Here is a 25,402-nt window from a genome sequence, read left to right on the forward strand (position 1 = left end):
TTTTGGTCCTAGGAGAGTTTATGGTTTATATTTATGGAATCATTGTGATCTTAGCCACAAATCCTGCATTTCAAATCTATTTTTAGCATGAAGATTACTTTTTGAGATAGGGGAATAAAATTTAAAACATTAAAAGGAGGAAAAAAATCTAAACTGATACACATGTTTATACATGTTTGAGAATCTGAATTTCTCATTTTTAAAAGAACAGTCTTAAGGATTTTTGGTTAGTGGAATGCTGAAGTAGTTCCTAAAATAAATACACTTTCTACATAACCTTCAAGATATACTTTCAAGCAGAACTGATAGATTTCAGTTCTTGATTAGGTTGTTATATAACCAAGTTCAATAAAATGTAGATTGATACCAGGTTATGCCTGATGTGACCAAGTCCTCTGCCAAACATGATCACATTTTATATAAACATGGATTGATTTTCAGAGCACAGTATGGTAGGAAAATGGTATCTCAGTCCTTCGTGAGGTCAGTGACTAAAACCTCAAATTCTCTTCTTCACTGAGGTTTGAAGAATCAAATTCTATGAAACTGTTATAATAATGAACACTTCATGGCTCCTTTCCTTACTCTGAACCGCTGAGCATACCTTGTTTGAAAGTTCCTCTGAGATACTTGTAAGAAAATAGAATGTTATGAAAAAGGAAAATCTAGGTTAGGAATTCACCTGTTGCTAAAACAATCACACACAACCCTACACACACACACACACACACAAACACACACACACACAAACACACACACACACAAACACACACACACACATTCACAGGTGATAAAAATAATTAAGAAAACCATGGAATTACACAGCTTCTGTTCAAGTTCTACAATTGAGTTGTTTGTTCTTCATTTTTTTTCTTTTTTTTTTTAATGTGGGTTTGTTTTTCACTTTATGAAACTAAGACTGGAAGACTAAGGCAGTTAATGTATCTCACAGTATGTCCAGAGCCAGTATTCCAACCAGGTTCAGAATTCCTCTCTGCCACAAGGGCAGCACCAACATTGAAAGAGTTCCTTGATATATTTCACAGATCATCCCTAAGATCCTGGTCATGTCTTTGAAGCTTGTTTAAAGTAGATATTTTATAATCATATGTTTATATCTTTTCTCTTTCAACTGTTTTCAGGTGCCAACTTCATGCTTTCAGGAGTCATGGAAGCTATGAGCTTCAATTTGCAGTGGCAGCCTCTGTCTGTGCACATCCTTGTCTTGGGCTCTGCTGTTGGTTATTTATATTCTTTTAGCAATTGACTTCATCTTTCAATGAGATCAGCTCTAGTTCAGATTCTGATCTGCAGGTTTGTATCTTCCTTGTGCCTGTTTCATTGGTTGTAAAAGGGTCTTGCATTTGAATCACTTTCTCAGTTACCATAGGTGAGGTCGCTTCAGCATCAGCTTTGTTGATAGGTCTGGTTGAAGAGTTTTCAGAACACTGAAATGCTCTATTTCTCTCTCTTAAGCTTTGTATCAGGGCATAATCATACTCCAAAAGTATTGTCCTCACATCCCGATCACCTTCAATAGCATAACGTAAAGCAGTCCATCCAAATAAATCTTTCAAATTTATGTAAACACCTTGTTGAAGAATAAGGTTGACCATAACTGGCGAGTCACATCTTATGGTATACATGAGAGAATTTCTTCTTTGTGAGTCAACTGCATGGACACTTGCTTCCATCCTTACTAAGAATTGTGCCATCTTCAGTCTGTTCTCCCTGAGAGCAAGCAAGAGTGGTGTGAGTTTATCCTTTGTCCTTTCCTCAATGTTTGCTCCATACTGCAGCAGCCTGTCGGCCGTCTCTGAGTTCCCACCATACACAGCACAGTGCAGAGCAGTGTTGCCCCTGCTGTCTCTGATGTGCAGGTTAGCATGGTGCTCTAGCAGAAAACACACGATTTCGTCCTCCCAGCTCTGGACAGCCTTCATCAGGGGCGTGATGTTATGATTGTCACACACATTAATCTCACAACCACGCCTCCAGAGGTATGTCACCAGTTGTAAATGTCCATAGAAGCAGGCAAAAGTGCATGGCACTCCTTTTTTCCCTGTCTCTGTGATTGACTTTGTATTTACCCAGAGTGAAGTACAGCCGCATAGAAGGTAAATCTCTGATCACTATGTATGTGAGACTAGGAAATGTCAAGAAAATCCTAACCAAAAGGAATAGACATGCTTGCTATATAAATTGAAATGTACAAAATAGAAAGTTTGCTTCCTGCTAAGAGAATTAGGAAAATATTTTCAAAATTGAAACAATTCTCTATAGTTTCCTCACAATCAACCACTTACATATGACCAAGAATCTAAAGAATTTCTACTTCATGGGAGTTCAGGCAGAATATTATCCAGCATAACAGAAAATGAGAAAAGAAACAGCTATTTCCAAACTGCATTATCAATGTCAACAACACTTCTAAGTCTTAGTGTACATGCCAATGGCATTGTTGTGTTTCAACATCTAATACAAGGCATAGTTGAAGAGTTTTCTGCTTGTTTTCAATGATTAATATGTAACCAAATGACATGAAAATACAAATAGTAAAACACAGATCCCATAGAGGTATGTAAATATCTGACTGACTAATGAATGTGCAGGGCAAAAATCAGGTCTTCTTAGGTTTATGGGAGTATTTAGCAGAACCCATGAGTATAGGAAGATCTTTGGAAAATGAGATTCATCAAATCTAATTAATTTGGTAATAGGAAGAAATAACTTTGAAACTCCTTAGTACAAGATGATCCTTTTTTTATAAGATGATAATTTTATTTTTTTGTTAATTTTTATTGGATATTTTATGTGTTTACATTTCAAATGTTATCCCCTTTCCTGGTTTTTTTTTCTGGAACACCTCAATCCCATCCCCCCCCCTTCTATAACGGTGCTCACCCTCCTAACTACACACTCCAAACTCACTGCCCTGGCATTATACTGGTGAAATGAGCATTCAGAGGACCAAGGGCCTCTCCTCATGTAAATACAAGACAATGCCATCCTCTGCTACATATATAGCTGGAGCCATGGGTTCCTCCATGTGTACTCTTTCGTTGGTGGTTTATTCCCTGGGAGATCTGGGGTTTCTGGTTGGTTGATATTGTTGTTCTTCTTAAAGGTTGCAAACCTCTTTTTTAATCTAATCCTCCACTGGGGTCCCCATGCTCAGTCCAGTGGTTGGCTATGAGCATTGTCTCTGTATTTGTCAGGCTCTGGCAGGACCTCTCAGGAGACAGTTATAACAGACTCTGACAAGCAAGCACTTCTAGGCATCAATAATAGTGTCTATTGGTTTGGTGTCTGTATATGGGAGAGATCCCCAAATGAAACAGTCTCTGAATGGCCTTTCTTTCAATCACTGCTCCACACTTTTCTCTCATATTATTTCCTTTAGACATGAGCCATTCTGGGTTAAAATTTGAAGATGAGTGGGTGCCCCCATTTCTAATCCAGGGCCTTGCCTAATTTTTGGATACAGTCTTTACAGATTCTCCCTGTCCTTTGTTGGGCATTTCAACCAATCACATCTCTGTTGGGCACTAGGAGCCTCTTGCTTTCCCGGCATAAGGTACTTGCTGATGGCTACCCCATTTTCACATTATCTACTGCAACGCACCTCTCTTCAAATTTATGACCCTCTGTATATCATCCCCCTCTTTTCCAATACCTGCCCCTGTCCTAATTTTTCCTCAACTTCCCCCTCTCATCCTCCAAAGCCCTTTCCATCATCTTCCTCCCTAGAATGATTTGTTCCCTTTTCTAGGAATGACTGAAGCATCCTCATTTTGGTCTTCCTACTTCTTGAGAATCATTTGATTTGTGATTTATATCTTGGACATTCCCAGCTTGTGGGCTTATATTTGTTTATCAGTAAATGATTACCATGTGTGTTTTGGTGATTGGGTTACCTCACTCTGAATGACATTTTATAATTCTACCCATTTGCCTAAGAAATTCATGAAGTCATTGTTTTTAATATCTGAATAGTACACCATTCTGTAAATGTACTACATCTTCTGTATCTATTCCTCTATTAAGGGACATCTGGGTTCTTTACAGCTTCTGGCTACTATAAATAAGGCTGCTATGAACATGATGGAGCATGTGTCCTTCTTAGATGCTGGAGCTTCTTTTGGGTATATGCCCAGGAGTGGTATCACTGGGTCCTCAGATAGTACTATGTCCAATTATTTGAGGAATTGCCAGACTGATTTTCAGAGTGGTTGTACTAGCTTGCAATCCTACCAACAATGGAGGAGTGTTTCTCTTTCTCCACATCCTTGACAGCATCTGCTGTCTCCTGAGTTTTTGATCTTAGCCATTCTGACTGGTGTGAGGTAGAATTTCAGGTTTTCTTTTTGTTTGCATTTTCATAATGACTAAGAATGTTGAACATTTCTTTAGGTGCTTCTCAGCCATTCAGTTTTTCTCAGTTGAGAATTCTTTGTTTAGCTCTGCCCCCCTTTAAAATTAGTGTTATTTGATTCTCTGGAGTCAAACTTCTTGGATTATTTGTATATATTAGATGTTAGCCCTCTATCAGATGCAGGATTGGTAAAGATTCTTTCCCAGTCAGTTAGTTGCCATTTTGTCCTATTGACAGTGTCCTTGCCTTACAAAGCTTTGCAGTTTTATGAGGTCCCAGTTTTGATTCTTGATCTCAGAATATATGTTCTTGGTGATCTGTTCAGAAAAATTTCACCTGTGCTTAAATGTTGCAATCTTTTCCCCACTTTTTCTTCTGTTAGTTTCAGTGTACCTAGTTTAATGTTGAAGTCCTTGATCCACCTGGACTTCAACTTTGTCCAAAGAGAGAAGAATGGATCAATTTATATTCTTGTACACGGTGACCTCTAGTTGAATCACCACTGTTTGTTGAAAATGCTGTCTTCAACTTAATAATTTTAGATCCTCTTGTCAAAGACCACAGATGTGTAGGTGTAGGTGGTCCTACAACTGTTCGTAATTTGATATTAATTGTACTTCCCTAAGAAGGGCTGCCTAGTTATGGACTCATGTAGGTGACTTCCTCTGATCCTTCCCATTTCAATTAGTAAAATAAATGCAAGAGCTTATGATTTGGCAGGGAAGGCAGGTGGAGGAGAGTATCAGAGGTCAAAAAACAGAGGAGGACCGAGAAGAGGCTTTCCAAGATGGACCTCAGAAGGATGAATTAGATATAGGTGGGCTTTATTGGTGTTAAGTAGATATGAACATTTTAAGGATTTTATAGGTCTACTATCTCATATAGAAGGGCAGATTGTATCTCTCTCTATTTGATGAGATCTTGATGTGTAGAGGGTTTGTGGATTGAGAATAGAATATATAAGCCTGTACAAAAAACTATCAGGCCATAGAGTTGTGTTTGTGTATGGATTTGGCGTAAATAAACACCATGGGACAGAGACAATAGGGCAAGCAGAGTAAAACTGCCAGGGAAGGGAGTTGTGTGCATGAAGTGAGACCATGATAGTGGCCTGGACCAGGTGATAGAGTCCATGCGTGCAGCTCCTAACTAAAATTTGCATCAGAGGAGTGAGACTGCGGGGCCAATATAGAGGCAAGCCTTTAATTTTTAAAAAATATTCACTGCACCATGTAGGTTCATTTCTGGGTCTTGAATTCTATTATGTTGATCTACCTGCCTGTCTCTGTACCAATTTCAAACATTTTTATCAATATTGCTCTGTAATACAGCTTGAGGTTAGGAACTGTGATTCCCCCAGCAGTTCTTTTATTGTTGAGAATATTTTTTGGTGTCCTGGGATTTTTGTTATTTCAATGAATTGGCAAATTGTTTTTTTCCAACTCTATGAAGAATTGAGTTGGAATTTTGATGGGGATTACAATAAATCCATAGATTGCTTTTGACAAGATGGCCATTTTTACTATATTAATTCTGCTAATCCATGAGCATGGAAGATTTAATTCATCTTCTGAGATCTTCAATTTCTTTCTTCAGAAACTTGAAGTTTGTGTCATACAGATCTTTGACTTCCTTGGTTAGATTCACACAAAGGCGTTTTATACTATTTGTGACTATTGTGAAGGGTATCGTTTCCCTAATTTCTTTCTTAGCCTGTTTATCATTTGAGTATAGGAAGGCTACCGATTTGTTTGCATTAATTTTATACCCAGCCACTTTGATAAAATTATTTATAAGGTTTAGGCGTTCCCTGGTGGAATTTTTGGGCTCTCTTAAGTATGCTATCATATTATCTCCAAGTAGTGATATTTTGACTTCTTCCTTTCCAATATGTATCCATTTGACCTCTTTTTTTAGTCCATTTGCTCTGACTAGGACTTCTAGAACTCTATTGTATATGTAGGGAAAGAGTTGGCAGCCTTACTACTCCCAGATGTTAGTGTGATTGCTTCAAGTTTCTCTTTATTTAGTTGGGTGTTGGCTACTATTTTACTGTATATTGCTTTATTGTATATTATATATTATTAAGATTTAGGTATAGGACTTGAATTCATGATTTTCCCAAGAGTTTTACCACGAAGGGGTTTTGACTTTTGTCAAATGCTTTCTCAACATCTAGTGAGATATCTATCATTATCATGAAATGTGATTTTAAATCTAAATCTTGCTTTTCTGGTGTGTTGAGGTATTCCGGACTTTCTGTGGTAGAAGAATTGGGTTCTGATGATGCAAGTAGCTTTGGTTCTTCCTGTGGGCCTGTGAGTCTATGGTCTTAGGTGTGTCAGCACTCCTTGGAGATCAGCTTTCTCTCATTGGCAATGGATGTAGCAAGCGGTGATCTTAGGGGTGTCAGCACTCCTGGGAAACCAGTTCTTTCTATGTAGGATTTGTGTGTGGAGAGGTGTCACAGGGTTAGGCCCAGGTTGCTGATTGAAAATGGAAGGATTCTGACCAGTAATAAAAATCATGTTGCAACTTTGGGGCTTCCCTGAGTGCACGTCATATCATCAAGTAGCATGGCTCAGAGAACATCACAGGGAACCATTCAAACTTGCTCAGCTACCCTCTTTACATTTAAAATCAAACTATTATTTTTATACCTTAATTTTTGACATAAGTAAAAAGGTGATAATATTTTCTACTTCCTGATGTGTAAAGTGTTATTGGCTTTTAGTGTGCACATAAATTCTAATATACTTACTATTTGGCCCCTTATAAAAAAAGGTGCCACACCTTAAGTGGAGGACATCTCTGGGCTCTCCCTGTACCTGTTTCAGCTTTGTCTAATGCTATTTCCTCTTCACCTACACTTATCTAATCACAGTAGTATTCTTACAGATATTCAGGGCTCTTTCCATGTTTTAGGACCATCGCAAAGGTTTTTTCTTCACCCTGCTAATATCTATGTATCTTTCCTAATTTCCCGGTAAATGCTATTTTCTTAGAGCAGCCTTCTTTGACCTGTCAGCATTTCCTGCCAAAATAATGGGTTAGATTTTGTTAATTGCCTTTTAAGATCATTTATTTGTCCTTTTGTAACATAAGAAAAACCTAAGTAGGTATTTTTGTATTAATATGTATTTATTTATGGCTTTTTAATTGACCATAAACTCAATTACAGCATGCTATGTGAACTGAATGTCTCAACTGGCATACAATTAGCAGTTCTATTTATGTGCACAGCATGCACATATCCTTGTTGAAAATCTATTGAGTAAAGGACATGAGAGCCTATGATGAATCTTAATTGTTAGTTTGGCTGTAATTTGAGATGATTAGGATTAGCAAAGTTATTTCTGGGTGTGTCAGTTTGGGTGTTTCCAAAGACAAAATTGATATGTCAGAAACTGATTAGAGGGAAAAGACTGTATGGTGGCACCAACCATTTGGAACGAATAAGTACATATATTGCTGTATTTTGCCTTTCAGATTAATGTCAACATTCTTCAGCCTTTCTGAACTGTCAGAGTACATGTATAACAGTGACTTTGGTTTAAACTTTTAACTTTTGTTAAGAGACCATCACCAATAAATCTTCTGTGTTCTGAGGCTTCTAGGTTCCTCAACAGAGCATCAATTGGCTTCCTTGTTTTTCCAGACCCCAGGAGGATTTCACTGGATCACTCTGTTAATCATTATGACTTATCTCCAACACTATCTGATGGGTGGATTGGAAAACAGAGCAAAAAATAAAATTAAATTAAATAACAAATGTCTTCAATTTTGGCAAATAAAAAATTGATGTGGATCTTCAGGAGTAAAAACTAACTCAAAGTTCTGATGAGTATTGATTTTTACAAAGTAAAAGATTATGTTTAAATTAAGATAAAGCTATCTTTTTCCTAAGTCTTGATCATATAATTAAATTAAGAGCATTTTTCTAGATTGACAAAAGTTCTTTCTGGAGTCAAATGCATTCTAATGTTTCTAACTATATTTTTAAGGCATTAATCATGAATATAATAAGTAACACAGAGGTGTAGAGACGAGGACATTTAGAGAAGAGAAAAAACTACTGCTACTCCTGTCGATGTTTAACATGCCATATGAAAAATTATTTTATACGTTTAAACATCTCTATAGAGCTATTCTACGTAGGGGATAATACTTTTTTCCTGTGGTCACAGATTACCAAATTTAAAAAAAGAAACAAACAAAAAAGAAAAACTAGCCAAATATGGGATACCCCCTTCCAATGTTGGTGAACTGTTTGAATCGCCTTTTCTTTAAATAATTAATGCTATTTCCATTGCTCTTGTCTACTTCTCAGAACTCTCCTGGTAAGACTCTATTGCTTGAGACACCATATGGCTTTGTCATAGGACTTGGAGAAATTAAGCTAGTCTTCCTGTGGATGTTTCCTCTCTTCTAGCTAGTGTTCATAGTATCTGAAAGTGTTATTCAGCCTTGTAGGAGAATACTCTTCAATACTTTTATGGAGATGTGAACTCTGTGAGCAATAATAAACAGTGTGGTGTCAAGTTGTGTTCATCTCTTGATTCAATAGTTACACAAACGGTGTGAGACTAACTAATCACATTCTGATGGAGTTTAGGCTCAGGCCATAGGAGGAATTTTATGCCTTGTACCAAAATGCTGGCCAAGATATAACAGGCAGCTTATAGACCCTAGGGAAAAACCCCCTAATGTTATTTTGCCACATGGGCATGGTATCAGACTGTCCTCTAATTGCAAATCTTTGCACCTGGGAATCCACATACCTCTCAGTCCTAATCAGAGATGCAGTTCCTATAGTGGTTGTGTGGTTAATTTGGAGACTCAGAACTGGGAAACATACAGAGAACCAGTCTCTGTAGAGTTCTCAGCCATAAATAAGACTTTGATATTAAACTCCCTCCTCCCAAGGTTCAGGGATCATCTTAGAAGAGTGCATGGGAATTGTATGGGTCAGAGGTTGTTGAGGGTTGGGATGAAACAACTTCTCAGAGATTGACAGTAGCGTTACTCATGAGTTGCTGAAAGCTGTGGTTGTCTATACAGGACCTACAGAATATGAAGTCTGTCAACATTCCAATGTAGATGGAAGAGCGATGCAATGCAAAAACCTTCACACCTAGATCAGAAGTCAATCTCTGCTAGGGAAGAAGCAGATTTTTGTTGTTGTTAATTTATTTTGTTTTGTTTTGTTATTGGTTCCTTGTAGGTTGACTATGCTCCTGTATATGGCTCCATATTCATGCCTAGAAAAGGAACACTAAATAGACTCAGTTTGCTTTAAAAGGCAAACCAAAAAAAAAAAAAAAAAAAAAAAAAATGAAGCTGGGAAGAGAATGTGGAAGCATCCATAAAAAATTGTTGGAAGAGTGGGGGATGAGTGTGATAAAAATACAGTGAATGAATGCAAGTGTATGCCTGTGTTATGTATGTATGTATGCATGAAATTATCAAAGAATAAATGAAAAAGTAAATACAGGACAAATAAATGACTCATAGACTTCTGTAAAAGTGCTAAACCACACTTCTCCCTGTCTAGAGCTGTCTAGTTTATGATTGTTATAAAATATTTTTGCTGGAATACATGAGAATACATGTATTACTGAAAGAAACTTATATGCTAATTAATCTATAGAAAATAGAAATTTAAACTCTACCAGAAATTTTTTCCCTAATGCAGGTCCATGAATATTAATAGCGCACAAATACATGGGGAAGTCACCTTTCTTATGTTTGTATTCTTAAAGTTATATATTAACCTAAAATATTACAAAGTATGTGATATTCTCTAATGACAATAAATATAGTTTTACAATAATTAAGACAGATAGACTTAAATGTAGAATTCTAAACTCTATTTTGTCACCAGAATGTGGCAGTGTAGAGACCCATTCTTTTCTGGCCCCATTTCCATCTACATTTGGTAAGGTCTTAGACACATGTATGTGTGTAAACAGTAGATTTTATGTTTTAAATCTTCAGTCCCTGACAGTCTATATATTGAAATATACCTGAGGGACAATCTTGTCTGGGAAGATGATATTTATTAGAATTCTTATGTAGATCCTAGGATGAGACCCATAGCTGTTTAGACATTGAATTCCAAAATCTAAGATTTTCTAGAATAAAAATATTCCTATAAATATCAGGATAAACAATAATTCAGTTTTGCTGACTTCATTGGTTACCACACAGCGTCTGCTGAAGCACTATGTGTTGAAAGTTTGAGTGCTAGCCCTTGGATCTATTGGATAGTGATAGCACCTTTAAAAAATGACCTATCCAGACAACCACTCAGTGACCTCTAGGTTCTATTAACCATTCTGCCCCCAAAATAAGATTAGGAGTGACTGAAGAAAATATATGTACATCATACATATGCACACATTCATGAGTACACAGATAACCACACAAAATTTTTATATGTACATGTGTAATAAACATAGGCACATTCAATGAGCTCAAGTGATGAGTTCTGAAGTGAAGCTGCAGATATGTCTTTAAATTTTCTTTGAGCGAACTATTAATCTTTGTACTGGAGCACTATACATAATTTTTACTCATAGTTAGCTTATTTTTCATTTAATTTACTTTCTAGTAGAATTATCTTGTATACTCATTACTTTTAATGCATAAGTATATATGTTGAAATTTATTTTTTAAAAAAGAGTCTAGTTAGAGAACATTGGGTCAGTGGGATCAAATCTTTAAGAGGTGATGTTGAGGCATCATGCCCAAACCCTCTCTCTGTTTGCTTCTGAGCATGGTGAGTTCATTTGTTATACCCCTTGCTCTTTCCACAATGACTCAGCCTCATCACTTACCCAACCAAGGGCCACAAGGCCAAGCGGCCATGAACTAAAACCTCTGAAGCTAGGAATCAGACATATTCATAATAATAGGAATCTGATCAGAACATGAGGTTTCATGTAGCTGGTGTAACATAAGCAAATACACTTGGTGTTAATCTTTATGTGAAAATAGAGTTTTCTTGTACACAAAGAAATTCCAGAATGTTTAGAAGCTTGTATATAATCCTTCAGGAAACTTTGTACTGGTTAAGGAAGGTAGATACAAGCTGGACTGATATGCATTCTCTTTATGTAAGTTGCTATCTTTGTGTATGGTGGGATCAGTGGGACTTAGCTTGCCAATCCCTGGGAGTAAAGAAAGAGATATAAGTGACAGAGACAGGACAGCAGACCTGCAGTGATTGTAGCAGGTAAGAAAGTAACTGAAGAAATGGACAGAAAAGGACAAAATATTAGCTAGAAGTCAGCATTAACATATTTGGAGGAATACCTTTTTATTGATGCTAGAGAGGATGGAGAGGGATTTATTTGTCCAGGCAACTAGAATAGGGACAGTGAAAATGGTCAAGTATCCTTTGTAAGGTATAGGTAAGGAAAACAGGACTTGATTCTGATTTTCTCTGTTTTTTTCTGTTTCATTCTGGAAAATGTAGTTTCTAAAGAGGATTCTTATCTCCCATACATCTCCAGCCAGATTTTTCTCCCCCTCTGTTCTCTCCTATGTTCTTGCAGAGACTGACATGATGGTACACACTCTCTAACTGCTTCACTATCACAGATATAAGAGGCTGTAAATTTCAGCATTCTCAGAATACAGAATGAGGGGCTTGCTTTCTAAGACTAGAATGTGCACTTAAACTCGGTTCTTAGCACATAGGCAAGAAAAGAAAGAGAAGAGACTGTCATGAGTGGACAGCAAGACAAACACTTCCAGTAAGTATCTCCACTGTTCAGCACTGATTAAAGTAGAAAAGGTGTATTTACGTATGTTTTTTCTTTCCTGGTTGTGTAGTTTAAAGTAAAAGTAACATTCTTTTTCTTACCAAATAAGTTGTAGTAATATGTGAAAAACACACAGGGGATGTTAGCGTCATAATAAACTTTTAGAAAACCACAAGCAAAGCTTTGCAGTTTCACTGATGCCCTTTCTTGTCTCCATGGAATAAAATAAGTGATTTTGAAGATAATAGGAATGTGAAAACACTTCATGACATTGCTGTTTCCAGTTATCATAATTAATGATTGAAGAATCATTCTTTAAATATGTTTGTACAATGCAATCACCCTACATTGTCCTAAATATACATTCTCTGTTCTTTAGCCATTAGAAAAATTGCCATGTGAAAATTTATCTTGAACACTGGGTTAACTGGACATTGCCACCTGGGACCCATCTCAACCTTCAGCAGTTTTCCTTTCTCTGTGATCGTTTCTTTGGAGAAAAGCCAGTTTCTGGGCTAGGCTATTCCCAGTATGTGGCATTCTGGAAGGCTAGAGAACACCAATAGTCAATTATCCCTCCTCTAAAGTTGCTTACCTCTTCTTTTCTGAAAATTCTTTTCATAAACATATCTGAAGTCTTTTTATTATCTCCTCTAACACATCATTCTACTAAATTCTGTTTTCTTGTCTTTCCTGCAGAGCCACATTCCATGGAAACAGATAAACAGACACACACAGAGAGAGCAGACAGACAGACAAGGTTTATATTAAACCCCTGCTTTTATATAGCATTGATTGTATCAATAGCATACAATCCACCTACTACAGGCTGAGCCACAACACACAGTGAAAGTGTTTCTCCTCTTCCCAAAGAAACTTAGTTTGTCATGCAGATATATACCACCATCTTTAACAAGTCCAACCAAATGTAAAAAACTTAACATCTATCATAATTATTGCTCTAAAACCTACACCCAGTCTTAAAGCCATTATTACTTTATATGTTTTTAGGGATGTGTGCAGACCCTCTAGTTGGACCTATTAACTGTGTTTCCTTGTCTTAAGTTCTCATGTGCTGTTTGTTGGTCTCCTGTGCATCTCAGGGTTCCAGGTCATCTCAAGCCTGTAGGTGGAATCTCCAGGGCATCTCAGTTCTGTGGGTGGAGTCTTCAGGGCATCTCAGTTCTGTGGGTGGAGTTAGACAATGCCAAATCCACCCATGTTGAGATAAGAAATAAAATGGAGCAACTGAAATGTCTGAGTCCTGTTATTTCCTTGAGCCACATACTTTCCACATTCAGTAATAATACATTTGATAACTAGGCTTGTACCTTGCTACCCTGGACACTAGGACCTCTGTGAAGATGTAAAAAATCAGAGTGTCTGGTGGCAGGATTTCCTGAGAGCTGTTCAGCTGGGAGACCAATGGCATGCTGGGGACCATGACACTCCCTGTCTCATTGCTTTTTTCCTCTTTACTTTGCTCTGCATAGACAAATAATTGAGGTCTCTTGGGATGTCAGTCCAACTTCTTCAGCAAGAACCTTCTTTGTCTTCTTCCTCTTCCTCTTCCTCTTATTCATCATCATCATCATCTTCTTATTCCTTTTCTTCTTCTTCTTCTTCTTCTTCTTCTTCTTCTTCTTCTTCTTCTTCTTCTTCTTCTTCTTCTTCTTCTTCTTCTTCTTCTTCTTCTTCTTCTTCTTCCTTTTCATTATTCTCTTCCTCCTCTTCCCCCCTCCTTCCCCTCTCCCTTCCCCTCATTCTCCTCCTCCTCCTTTTCTTTTTAAGGAAGGGAGAGCAGGAATGAATCAGGTAACAGTCAACAGAAATGGCAGACAAGGTAAAGTCAGTATTGCATAAACTGCTCTAAGGGGAAAGCACACTTTACAGCATTAAAGTCTATAGTTCCAGAGTGGCAGTGCATGTGACCTAGACTGTCAAAAGAGCTATGACAGTTTGGGGCTATTCCTTCTTAATCATTTAAATGCCAGGTGACTTTTGAAAAATATATATTCTAATATATATATATATATATATATATATATATATATATATATGATCTAATGATAACTAATGATCAGTTAAATTTTTCTTACTCTTGGATATTAAGTTTAATGGATCGCTTGATGTCAAGCACAAAAGTGAGTTTTCAAATTTTTCTACATTGGTTCATCTTAATTTCTTTGGGCACAGTACAATAAAAATTAGTTTTTCATCAGTGTCAGCATAAATAGATGGTGTCCAAGCATACATTGATTTTCATGTCTCTCCCTCTCCCAAGCTGTGTTATTTACAATAGCTTCTTGTCTTCTCTGATCCATTCAGTCTTTTACATGACATCCCTGCAGAGTGTCCTCAGAATTCAGATAAAAGAGTCAACATAATAACATATTCTATGCTTACATTAGCAGTTTTCTTAATCAAACTTAGACATCTTGATAATATAAATCATCCCTCCTAAAATTTATTTAGGGATAAATAATAATGAAATTATGCAATTTTATGATTTTTTTTAAAAAAAAAAACTGGCATTCACCAGTTGAGCAAATTTGCATGTATTTATTGACTGATGCTTGCTTTTAACCTTCAGAATCCAATCAATTAAGCCCACATGGGCATGATTGTGGAGGTCTGGCACTGCAGCATGAGAAACCTACCATTGACCACAACCCCACAAAAATGACCCGTTCTCATCCAATAGCCATCAACTGCCAACAGCTTTTCTGCTAGAGATGTCTCAATGCCACATACTGGAATTTTTAACTGGCTTGTACAATTCTTAGTTGCTGAATTCTTTAGGATTCCAAGTTCCCAGGCACCAGTAGACCTAGTGAAAGCTCTCTAAAAAATTCATCTTCCCAAAGGTTTGGGAGTTACTGGATATTTACTAATTAATGTATGAGCCTCCAAGAGACGAGTGGAGCTCTGTGGCCCACTGATCATGGTGATGCCCCAAGATTAAGTTTTGGTGCATCCCCTGAGTATTTTAGAGACACTTCTACCATTCCCCATCTCCTTATTTTACAAGATTAGAGAATTTTAAAGCCAAAGTGACACAGATTTTAAAGTTAATGAAGTCAGTCTTGACATTTAAAAAAAAATTAATTCACCTTTCCACACAAGAGTAAGTAGTGCTGGTCAGATGTCAAAAGTTTTTTGTATGTATAGCCATAAAGCCAGCTTAATTTTTATTTTCTTCTCTTCCAAGTAAATTGATATCTTTTGTTTGTTTCTAAGGCCATTTATCATGGTTGTCTCAGAAATATAATAAGAAATACAAAACACTTAAAGATGCTGTGGGAAATGAATATTACTTTCATTTTTACTTAATACAGAAACCACACAAATACAGAAGCCCAGACAGACATAGAGAGAAAACACTAAAAGAGGCAGGGAGATTAGACCTCACTCTATCAATGGAGGTAATTAGAGATTCATAAGACTGGCATTCTCGGGTTGAAATGTGTATTCTTGTTTACAAGTTTTGTAGTGAGAGCCTTGACTCTGCCATTCAAAACGGGTTCATCTGAAGCTGAGTGGTAAGCTACACCACTCCCAGTGTTATTTAATCATGGCCAGTGTTATGAGAAAAGCCAAGACATAAAGCCAAATTATACTCTGTGCTTAAAGCAGGAGGGAAAGGCTGAGCTATGCAAAGTGAGCTGTGTGTGTATGTAAGTTAGAGAAGTGTCCAGAAAATATCAGGTGTTTTAATCAGACCTGCATCTGTCTTCAGATTCCACCTGAGCCTGAAGAATGCAACCGAATTATTTCCCAACACTCGTATCTTTACATCTGGCTCTTCTCGTGACTGTATTTGTGTCTTCCAGGATTGGAGAACTGTACAGTCTTAAGTGACATGTGTTTCAGGGTTCCTATTGTGTTATTAAAGTCTTTGAGTTTCTAAAATGAAAATGGTCCTGGATTTCCTCTAAGTTTGCAGAGTATGTTTGGAGTGCATCTATATGCCAATTAACCTTTATGAACAATCAGAAGGAGGGGTCTTATCTACTTACATTTTATACAAATTTATAGAAAATGATTTCAACTAACAGAAGAAGCTTTTATAATTAGCAAACTAGACCTAGAAGAATGGTAAGATACATAGAATAGATTTCATTTGGGTTCTCTCTAATTTTAGTTTAGCTCATCATGAGCAATGAAGACTAACAAGAAAAGACCCCTATTTAGCGATGCCTTCTCCTTTTGATTGTGTCTTTGAGCAGAGATATGAAGGGCATCAAATGAATCCATTTTCTCACAGCCTTAGAACATAATGAAAGTGGAAAATGACACAATTATCTTTTCTTGTATCAGTGACTATAAGTACAGTGTGTGAAGACATTAAATTAAATAGATCCTGTGGGGAGTTTGAACCTTAATCTATCAATTGTCCTGTTCTGATAAGATAGGAAGGGAATACTTAATGTTTCAAAATAATTGAAGGAAAGTCTTCCAAACCTTACCCCGCAAATATAGTGAGTTCAGATTTATGAGTGCATAACTGATTGCATTACTTTTATATTCCCTTCATATGAAAATGTATTTTATTATAAAATAATTGATTATTTAAATCACTATTTATTACATGGTCACGGACTCATCCACATGTGGGTGTTAAGACAGGTGTGGGGAGGTCAGAGAACAGCTTGAAGCGATCTATTCTTTTATTGTACTATGTGGTTGCAGGGATAAAACTCAAGGGACAGGGCATTGGGATAAGAGCTTTCAACCCCTGAGCCACCTTTCTGGCTCTGACAATAAATTCTTACATTGGCTATTTATTTATTATTTGATATCCAGAGACTACAATGGCTTCTGACAAGAGTAATACAGCTGTGAGTTAATGCATTTGAAGAAGCAAGAGGAAGTTCTTTTCATCACAACATGGAGTATTATTGCAAGAAATCTGAGGTGGTTCATTCATTGTTGTTAGATGATACTGGGCAAGTCCAGCCACGTTTATGGACCTTAAGTTCATTAATAAAAGAAAAATGTAAGACTGGACTAAAATGGAGGCTTGAAGACTATTTTGTCAGTATTTAAAAGACATTTTTTTTTTTTTTTCGGCTACCTGCAGGGTGAGAATCGGGAAAAAAAAAAAAAAAAAAAAAAAAAAAGAACAAGCCAGGCCAATTGATTAAGCTGTCATCCTTGTGGCTGACAAAGATTAGAGGTGGGGTGGGACATTAGGGAAAGAGTGAGGAAGTCCTAAGTATTCAGGAAAGCTGCTTAGAAGGGGGATAGGTGTAAATAAGGAAAGGAAAGTTATGCTTCTGAGTTGTAGCAGAGAATAGTGAATTTGCACTGAGCTCCCAGTGGGTCTCGCGGGGCTTATACCCACCCAAGAAGAGTTCTAGATTCAGGAATGAAAGACACACAGGCAGCTTAATTTTTCATATGCCTTGCTAGCTTAATGGTTGGGCACTTCCTCAAACTCCTGTGGCTAACACACACTCCACTTTGGTAATCCTTAGTATTTTATCTTTGCTGCCCCAGACCCAGCCAACGGAATGTCCTCAGTGGCCGTTTACCCTGATTCTTACGTCTGCGAGACCATGAGTTTGATCATTCTGCTCCCTATCATGGTGATTTGTCTTCTTTCCCCATCGGTCCCTTCCCTGTGCAATCTAAAAGTCCTGCCTCCATCTCCCTGCCCAGCCATTGGCTGTTTGGCAATTCTTTACTACCAATGAAAGCCAGCTGAGGGCAAGGACCCTCGTCTGGAAGTGCGACTATTGGGAGCGGAATTAAGACCAAACATTAGAACCAATCCCTAACAGTGAATAATTCAGAAGAGTGAACAAATTTAGCTGCTCCATGGCTATTATAGGGTAAGCCACGGAACTGAGGGGGGTGAAATTCTGGAAAGAGAAGAAATTCCTTGTCTCACTAAGGGCACAGTTACTCTTCCCATGTCTTCAGCATGGATTAAGTTGAGAACACTTTTCTACATGTGGTTCCCACCCTTCCGAAGTGCTGGTTCCTTAGCCAGGTGCATGGTTCCTTAACCTGGTTAATTAGATTTATTCACTCTTAAGGGAGGAGCAATGATAAAGTCTCTAGCTAGAGGTAAATGCCATTCTTTTCCTTAATAACACTATGGCAGTTAGTATGAGGGTCGGGGATGCTGAATAACTATGTGTAGAGGACAGTGACACAAAACAAGGCATTCTCCTTCCCGCTGGAGGATATATTCTAAGATTCTAGGCGCTTAGGTCCATTGCCTTCTTGATGTTTAAGTCTTTGTGTGCTCATGCTCTCATGCCCCTACCCTATGTAATACAGCGGAAGTGGCAAATGCATTTGGTCCATGCCGTTGAGTATTCTTGAAAAGTAAAAAGGATGGGAAGGGAGAGGGCGATGTAATTTTATTTCAATAAAAATACCCAATCCAAGCATGTGGGATTATAGGATGTGCATGGTGAATCTGATAATATTATGTACTTAGAAACTTGGCAAGTGAATATTGGATTTTATGTCAGGTGCCTTCTGCACCTACTAGTGTTAGACCATTATTATCTCAGGAAACTATTGTACTAGGTCTCAATTCACTTCCCTTAAGAAAGCAAAATGGAGCCCAGTACAATGTTAGTATATCAAAACTTTAGCCATTCCACAATATACACATAACTCAAAACTTCATGTATGCCCTCAATAACCACAATTTTAAATTGTCAGTTAAAAATGAAAACCAAAAAAAAAACCATCAAAACCAAAATTTAGATGAAGCATTTGTACAAAGGCTAAGTGTTAGGTAGAGAGACCATGTGTGTTTGTGTGTATGTGGGTGTGCACACAGGTTCACGCAGGCTGTGGTGTTCATGTGGAGAGCAGAGTTCAACCTTAAGTGTCAATTTTCTTCCACCTTTGTTTAAGACAATGCCTCTTTAGAAATTTGTTGTTTAAAACACTATTGGCCCAGGAGTTTCTGCTTGTTTCTGATCCATTTCACAGGTGGAGGACCATGATTACCCTAGGCCATGATACTCAGCTTTAATGTGGCTTCTGGTGAGTGCAGCTTAGGGTTTTTCACTTGCCTGGCAAGTGCTTTTCCCACTGGGACCTTCTCCAGCTCTAGAGAAAAAATTTCATTCAATGAGATATCTGCAAAATGTAGCTGTGTTGTGAAGACTTTCATGTTCCAGGCTGGAAAGGCTCAGATATGCACATGCCTTGCATTTGGTATGGAGCAGCTGAGTCCAGAGGGTGGCATGGGTTGAAGTCAAGAAGCCAATTGTGAGCAATATCCTGAAACCCAGGTCTTTGAGCTTGCATCATACACACATTCATTTGCTTTTTGTCTTTTCTTCCATCCCTGAATAAAATCCCATTGGGAACTCACAGTCATATCTCCTGCCAGTGTTTGCTAGTGGCTTAATAGGGGTTAACTCCTCAGAACCAAAATGAGCCCTGTTTGTTCTGAAAGGAAGGATAAACCTAACAGGCAATTGGATGTGGAATAAAGGTCTTGTGGGATGAGGACAGAAAATGAAGAGCTTGTTTGTGAAGCTACTTTGGGGAGCTGGGGATTCAGAACCCCAAAGTGGTCCTAAGAAGCAGCTGAAATTGTCTGCTCTGCAGGGCTCCTCTTGCAGAAAGGAGAATTGTATGCCATAAGCAGTTCAGAGCACTGGCTGACCTTTGCAGGAGAAATGCCAGCCTTTACAAAGGCCATGGAGAACATCGAACATCACATTGATTGCAAGGCCCATCTTAATCAGGGAAGGCTGAGACCACGGTGACCAGCACTCCACAGGAGGGCTGGATCTGATAAATCCTGACTTTGATTTCCCTAATGTGGTGTACCAAGCTTTGCAGCATGGCAGCTGGCTCTTCTGTCTCTTAGTTTCTCAGCCATAAAATAGGGATGAATACCCTTCCATAACTTGCAACCTGGGTAGTGAGGGTTAGTTGTGCACAGTAAAGCTTATATACATTTTACAACTGTTAAAATAAGAATGGGGAAACAGAAGCATGGGAGTGCAGGAAACTGATTTTACAAGCAGATTCAAGCTTCTGAATTAGATGGAAGGTGTTGTTTGCTTAAATTAAAAAAAAAAAAATCTTATAGAGGGAAATTACATTTTCATTTCCACGGCCAGACGCCTTTGTCTAACAGAGTGCTCGGTGATAAAAGTGGAACTTATCTTCAGTGGAAAAATTAGACTCCCTGTGTTTACTTCTTATTTACTCCAGCATGCAGCTGAGGGAGAGGATCAGAAATGGTGAATGGAATCCTAAGTGACTGCATGCCATGTGTGTTCTTTTGTGATTGGGTTAACTCACTTAGGATATTTTCTAGTTCCATCCATCTGCCTACTGATTTCATGAAGTCATTGTTTCTAATAGCTGAGTAGTCCTCCACTGGGTAAATATACCACATTTTCTGTATCTATTCCTCTGTTGAAAGACATTTGGGTTCTTCCCAGATTGTGGCTATTATAAATAAGGTTACTATGAACATAGTGAAGCATGTGTCCTTGTTATGTGTTGGAGAATCTTTTGGCTATATGCCCAGGAGTGGTATAGCTGGGTCCTCAGGTATGTCCAATTTTCTTAGGAACCTCTAATTTTCAGAGTGGTTGTACCAGCTTGCAATCCCACCAACAATGGAGGAGTGTTTCTCTTTTTCCACATTTCTTGCTAGCATCTGCTGACACATGAGTTTTTGATCTTAGCCATTCTCATTGGTGTGAGGTGGAATCTCAGGGTTATTTTGATTTGTATTTTCCCGATGACTAAGGATATTGAACATTTAAGTGCATTTTAGCCATTTGAAATTCCTCAGTTGAGAATTTTCTCTTTTGCTCTGTACCTCAGTTTTAAATAGAGTTATTTGATTCTCTGGAGTCTAACTTCTTGAGTGCTTAGTATATATTGGGTATTAGCCCTGTATTAGATGTAGGATTAGTAAATATCTTTCCCAGTCTGATGGTTCCTATTTTATCCTATTGACAGTGTTCTTTGCCTTACAGAAGCATTGAAATTTTATGTGGTCCCATTTGTCTATTGCTGATCTTAGAGCATAAGCCATTGATGTTCTGTTTAGAAAAATTTTCTCTCTGCCCATGTGTTGGAGGATCTTTCCCACTTTCTCTTCTATTAGTTTTAGTGTATCTGGTTTTATGTAGAGGTCTTTGATCAACTTGAACTTGAGCTTTGTACATGGCAATAAAAATGAATCAGTTTATATTCCTCTACAAGCTGACTGCCAACTGAACCAGAGTCATTTGTTGAAAAAGCTGTCTTTTAGAAACTGGATAGTTTTAGCTCCTTTGTCAAAGATCAAGTGACCATAGATGTATGGGTTCGTTTTTGGGTCTTCAATTCTATTCCACTGATTTATCGGCCTGTCTCTGTGCCAATATCGTGCAGTTTGTATCACTATTGCTCTATAATACAGATTGAGGTCAAGGATGGTGATTCCCCCAGAAGTTCTTTTATTGTTGAGAACAGTTTTCACTATCCTGGAATTTTTTTTGTTATTCCAGATGAATCTGCAAATTTCTCTTTCTAACTCTATGAATAATTGAGTTAGAATTTTGATGGGGATTGCATTGAATCTGTTGATTGCTTTCAGCAGGATGGCCAGATTTACTATATTAATCCTGTTAATTCATGAGCTTGAACAGGATATTTTTTCATCTTCTGAGATCTTCTTTCATTTCTTTGTTCAGTGACTTGAAGTTCTTTCCATACATATTTTTCACTTGCTCGGTTAGAGTCACACCAAGATATTTTCTATTACTTCTGACTATTTTGAAGGATGTTGTTTCCCTAACTTCTTTTTCAGCCTGTTTATCCTTTGAGTAGAGGAAGGCTACTGATTTGTTTGAGTTAAATTTGTATCCAGCCACTTTGCTGAAGTTGTTTATCAGGTTTAGGGGTTCTCTGGTCAAATTTTGGGGGCCACTAAATATACTATCATATTATCTTCAGACACCCCTCTAAAATTATTAGATTTAGATCTGGGGAGATAACTCAGTTGTTAAGAGCACTAACTCTTCTTCCAGTTGTCCTGAGTTCAATTCCCAGCAACAATGACATCATGGCTCACAACTATCTGTAGTGAGATCTGTTGCCTTCTTCAGGTATGTCTGAAGATAGTTAGAGTGTACTCATATAAAAAAACAAATCTTTAAAAATATATTTTGATACTCAGGTAAATGAGCAGAGCAAGGAAAAAAAATCATCCTGTTTGTCATGATCCTTCCCTCCAAAGACAAACATGTTATGTATTCTCTTTTATGTGGTTCTCAGATTTTGAGCATGCTACTAGCTCAAAAACCACAGATGTTAGGCACAAAGTAAGGGACTGAGAGAGAGAGGTAAAAAATTCCTAAAGTAGAAGTAATATAATTATGGAAAAACAAGGAGGGAGAGACTGGAATGGAAGGATTAACGATAAAATGGGAAGGAAGAAGGCTATGGTGGAGAACGTTAGGAGGGATGACCAAAACTACAGGCTCTCAGAGGGGTTCTATAGAAATCCACTATAGTAGAAGTTTCTCAATATGCTTACATACATGAATGAAATCTAAGTGGAATTCACCAAATGAAAGGAAGACAAAACCCCAGCTATACCTCTCTCATCACAAAGTGAAACTTCTAGTGGCAGGTATAAGGTATACCTGCTTGAGTTTTGGCCAATGGGACCACCCAGGAAGTCCCTGTTGCCAAAGTCTACTGATTGCTCTCTGCAGACTGACAGTAAGGACCTATTGCCGAAGGCAGCACCTACATAACTCACTGAACAAGGAGATGTTCTACAAAGTCCAGAGCTCCTCTCTTTATTAATCTCAAGGTTAACAAAAATAAGTAGTCCGTGGAACTTGGAAAGCTCCTGGTAGCTCCAGCAGATATTACAGGGGCCTGACAAATGACTCATCAAATCAATATGCCTGATGACCTAATTCAACCCACAGAATCCACTTGGAAGAGGAAGCAAACTGACTTCTACACATGGACTTCGGCTTTCCTCTATGATGCAGTCCCCACACAAACCAATAAATGTACTTAAACGTTTAGAAAGAAGACACCACAAATGGGAGAAATCCCGAACTCATTTTGTAATAAGAGTATTGGAGACTCAGTAGCAAAAAGCTGAGCTGTTTATTGTAAGATCGTCTCAGTCAGGGTTTTACTGCTGTGAACAGAAACCATGACCAGTGCAGCATATTAAGGACATCATTTAAATGGTGCTGGGTTATAATTTCAGAGGTGCTGTTCATTATCAAGGCAAGTATAGCAGCATCCAGGCAGGTGTGGTGCAGGCAAGCTGAGAGTTCTAATTCTTCATCTGAAGGCTGCTGGTTGAAGACTGACTTCCAGGCAGCTAGAGTGAGTCATAAACTCATGCCCACAGTGACACAAACTACTCCTACAAGGCTACCTCTGCCACTCCCTAGGCCAACCATATACAAACTATCACAAAGGTCATTAAATGTTAGGCAGCAGCTTAGGGGAAAAGCAAAAATGGTAGGTGTGCCTGAAGTACTAAGTACATCTCCTTCACTTTGATACCGAATTGGCCAAGTTCTTCAGAGATGTTCAAACCTTCCATTATCCTACATGCCTTCTTTATGCATTCCCCCACCTTATTGGCTCAGGACACAAAGTCTTCTTCAGTGCTTGTGCTGATCTGAGGCTGGAGATTCCCTTCTCTCCTGGAGTCACATATCAGACTGCATGTATCTTCTCAACACCAGGATGCCTAGAAAAGCAGGCACTAGCTTCCAGCTGATGAGTTATAAATGTACCGGATACTGAAAAGTGATCATAATGATTTGTCTTTCAACTAGAATGTTGAATGTGGAATTTTTGCTTAGGCAACAGAAATTAGTTAATAGGTAAAGAAAGGGGGATAAAATATAGATTTTTTCTAACAAAAACTAATATTAATTAATCTAACAAATGAAGCTGTATGACATTGAAAGTACAAGAGGGCCAATTTGCTATAACAGCCATGCTCAGGAGTGATCATCATACAACCTCTAACATAATCCTGATCCCGTTTACATACAATGGCACACACATGCACACTCAAAGAGCAAGAGAGGCATGTTTATCGAGGGTCAGATACGTAGTCTTTGTATTCCAAAGCTTTACAAAATGATGGTGAGACTCAGTGGACAACCACCTTGGAACATAGGGAAGTGCCCAGTGATATAACAATTGACAAGTTGAGGTGACAGTAAGATCAGTGGGGTAAGTGACATTCATTTATGATGGGTGTGTTAAAGATGACTTTTTGTGCTACTTCTCGAGCGTTTAGTATATGTAATTTTATAGTCCTTGGGAGATATCCACATGTATAAAGTCTACCTTGTATGTGGGCTTCCTGTACTGGAGCATCAGATAATTTAGAAAGTATTTGAGCTTTGTTTCTGAGCCTGTAGCCTGTTCTGTAAACCCAACTTTCACGTGTGATGGTTCCTGTTCTATGTACTTGCAAGCCTCAATTTTCTAATCAATAAAAAGAGGATATGGGTATCCCTGGTCTTCTGTACATTCATTCAGGTAACCTGTGAGGATGAGCAAGTGGAGCTTATGTCCTTGGCGATCCATATGGAGATCTACTGCGATAAGATCGTTACTTAATGTGAGTGAAGAAACTGAGTAGAATAAAACCCCTAAAAGCTCAATTCTCTTATCCTGTGTTGTAATTGCCTCTCTCTATCTCTTTCTCCCTCTCTGTATATGTCTTTGTCCCTGTCTCTGTCTTCTGCCTGTCTGTATGTCTGTATATATCATCTATGTCTCCTCTGTCTCTTTGTCTCTCCATCCACCCACATTCTTAATTTAACAGCAGTTTATATACCCTTTAAGGAGACCCACCGAGGCTACTGGCTCAAAAATCAAGTTTCCTCCTAAACAGCTGAGAGCATTGCATAGCCTATGTTTACTAGTACTATACTAAGGGAAGAGGTTGATCTGGAAACTTTGCAGTACTGTTAACTTGTTTATTATGAGTAGGTTTCTGTTTGTAGTATTTCTCTAAACACCCTTAGGTCAAAGTACTTGTGTGGTTTGGATGCAAACCATGATTTGTTTTTGTTTCTATATTCTTAGAATTATGAATCTAATAACAAAAGCAGGTGTTGGTTGAACAGTTAGAGAGATTTTATTTTTATTTAAGAAAAGGTGCATGGAAGATAAACTCATAAATCAATTTATCAACACTTGAGTTTCAGATATAGGACTTTTAAAGTGAAGGAAAAAGGTGAACTAATAAAAGTGGGTCATGTTGTTT

General features: G+C 37.9%; 1 protein-coding gene across 1 annotated transcript in view; it reads right to left on the reverse strand.

Moving 5' to 3' along the window:
- Nucleotides 1–1,256: 1,256 nt before the first annotated feature.
- LOC308433787 (uncharacterized protein) overlaps nucleotides 1,257–25,402 on the reverse strand; it is a gene marked incomplete at both ends in the record, with an annotated part of 170,013 nt that continues 145,867 nt past the window's right edge. Inside the window, 2 exon segments of the mRNA XM_080933885.1 lie at nucleotides 1,257–2,039; nucleotides 2,041–2,146. Of these exon segments, the coding sequence (XP_080790011.1) occupies nucleotides 1,257–2,039; nucleotides 2,041–2,146 (889 nt within the window).

This window comes from Micromys minutus (assembly GCF_963924665.1).
Source record: "Micromys minutus genome assembly, chromosome: 20".
Lineage (NCBI taxonomy): Eukaryota > Metazoa > Chordata > Mammalia > Rodentia > Muridae > Micromys > Micromys minutus.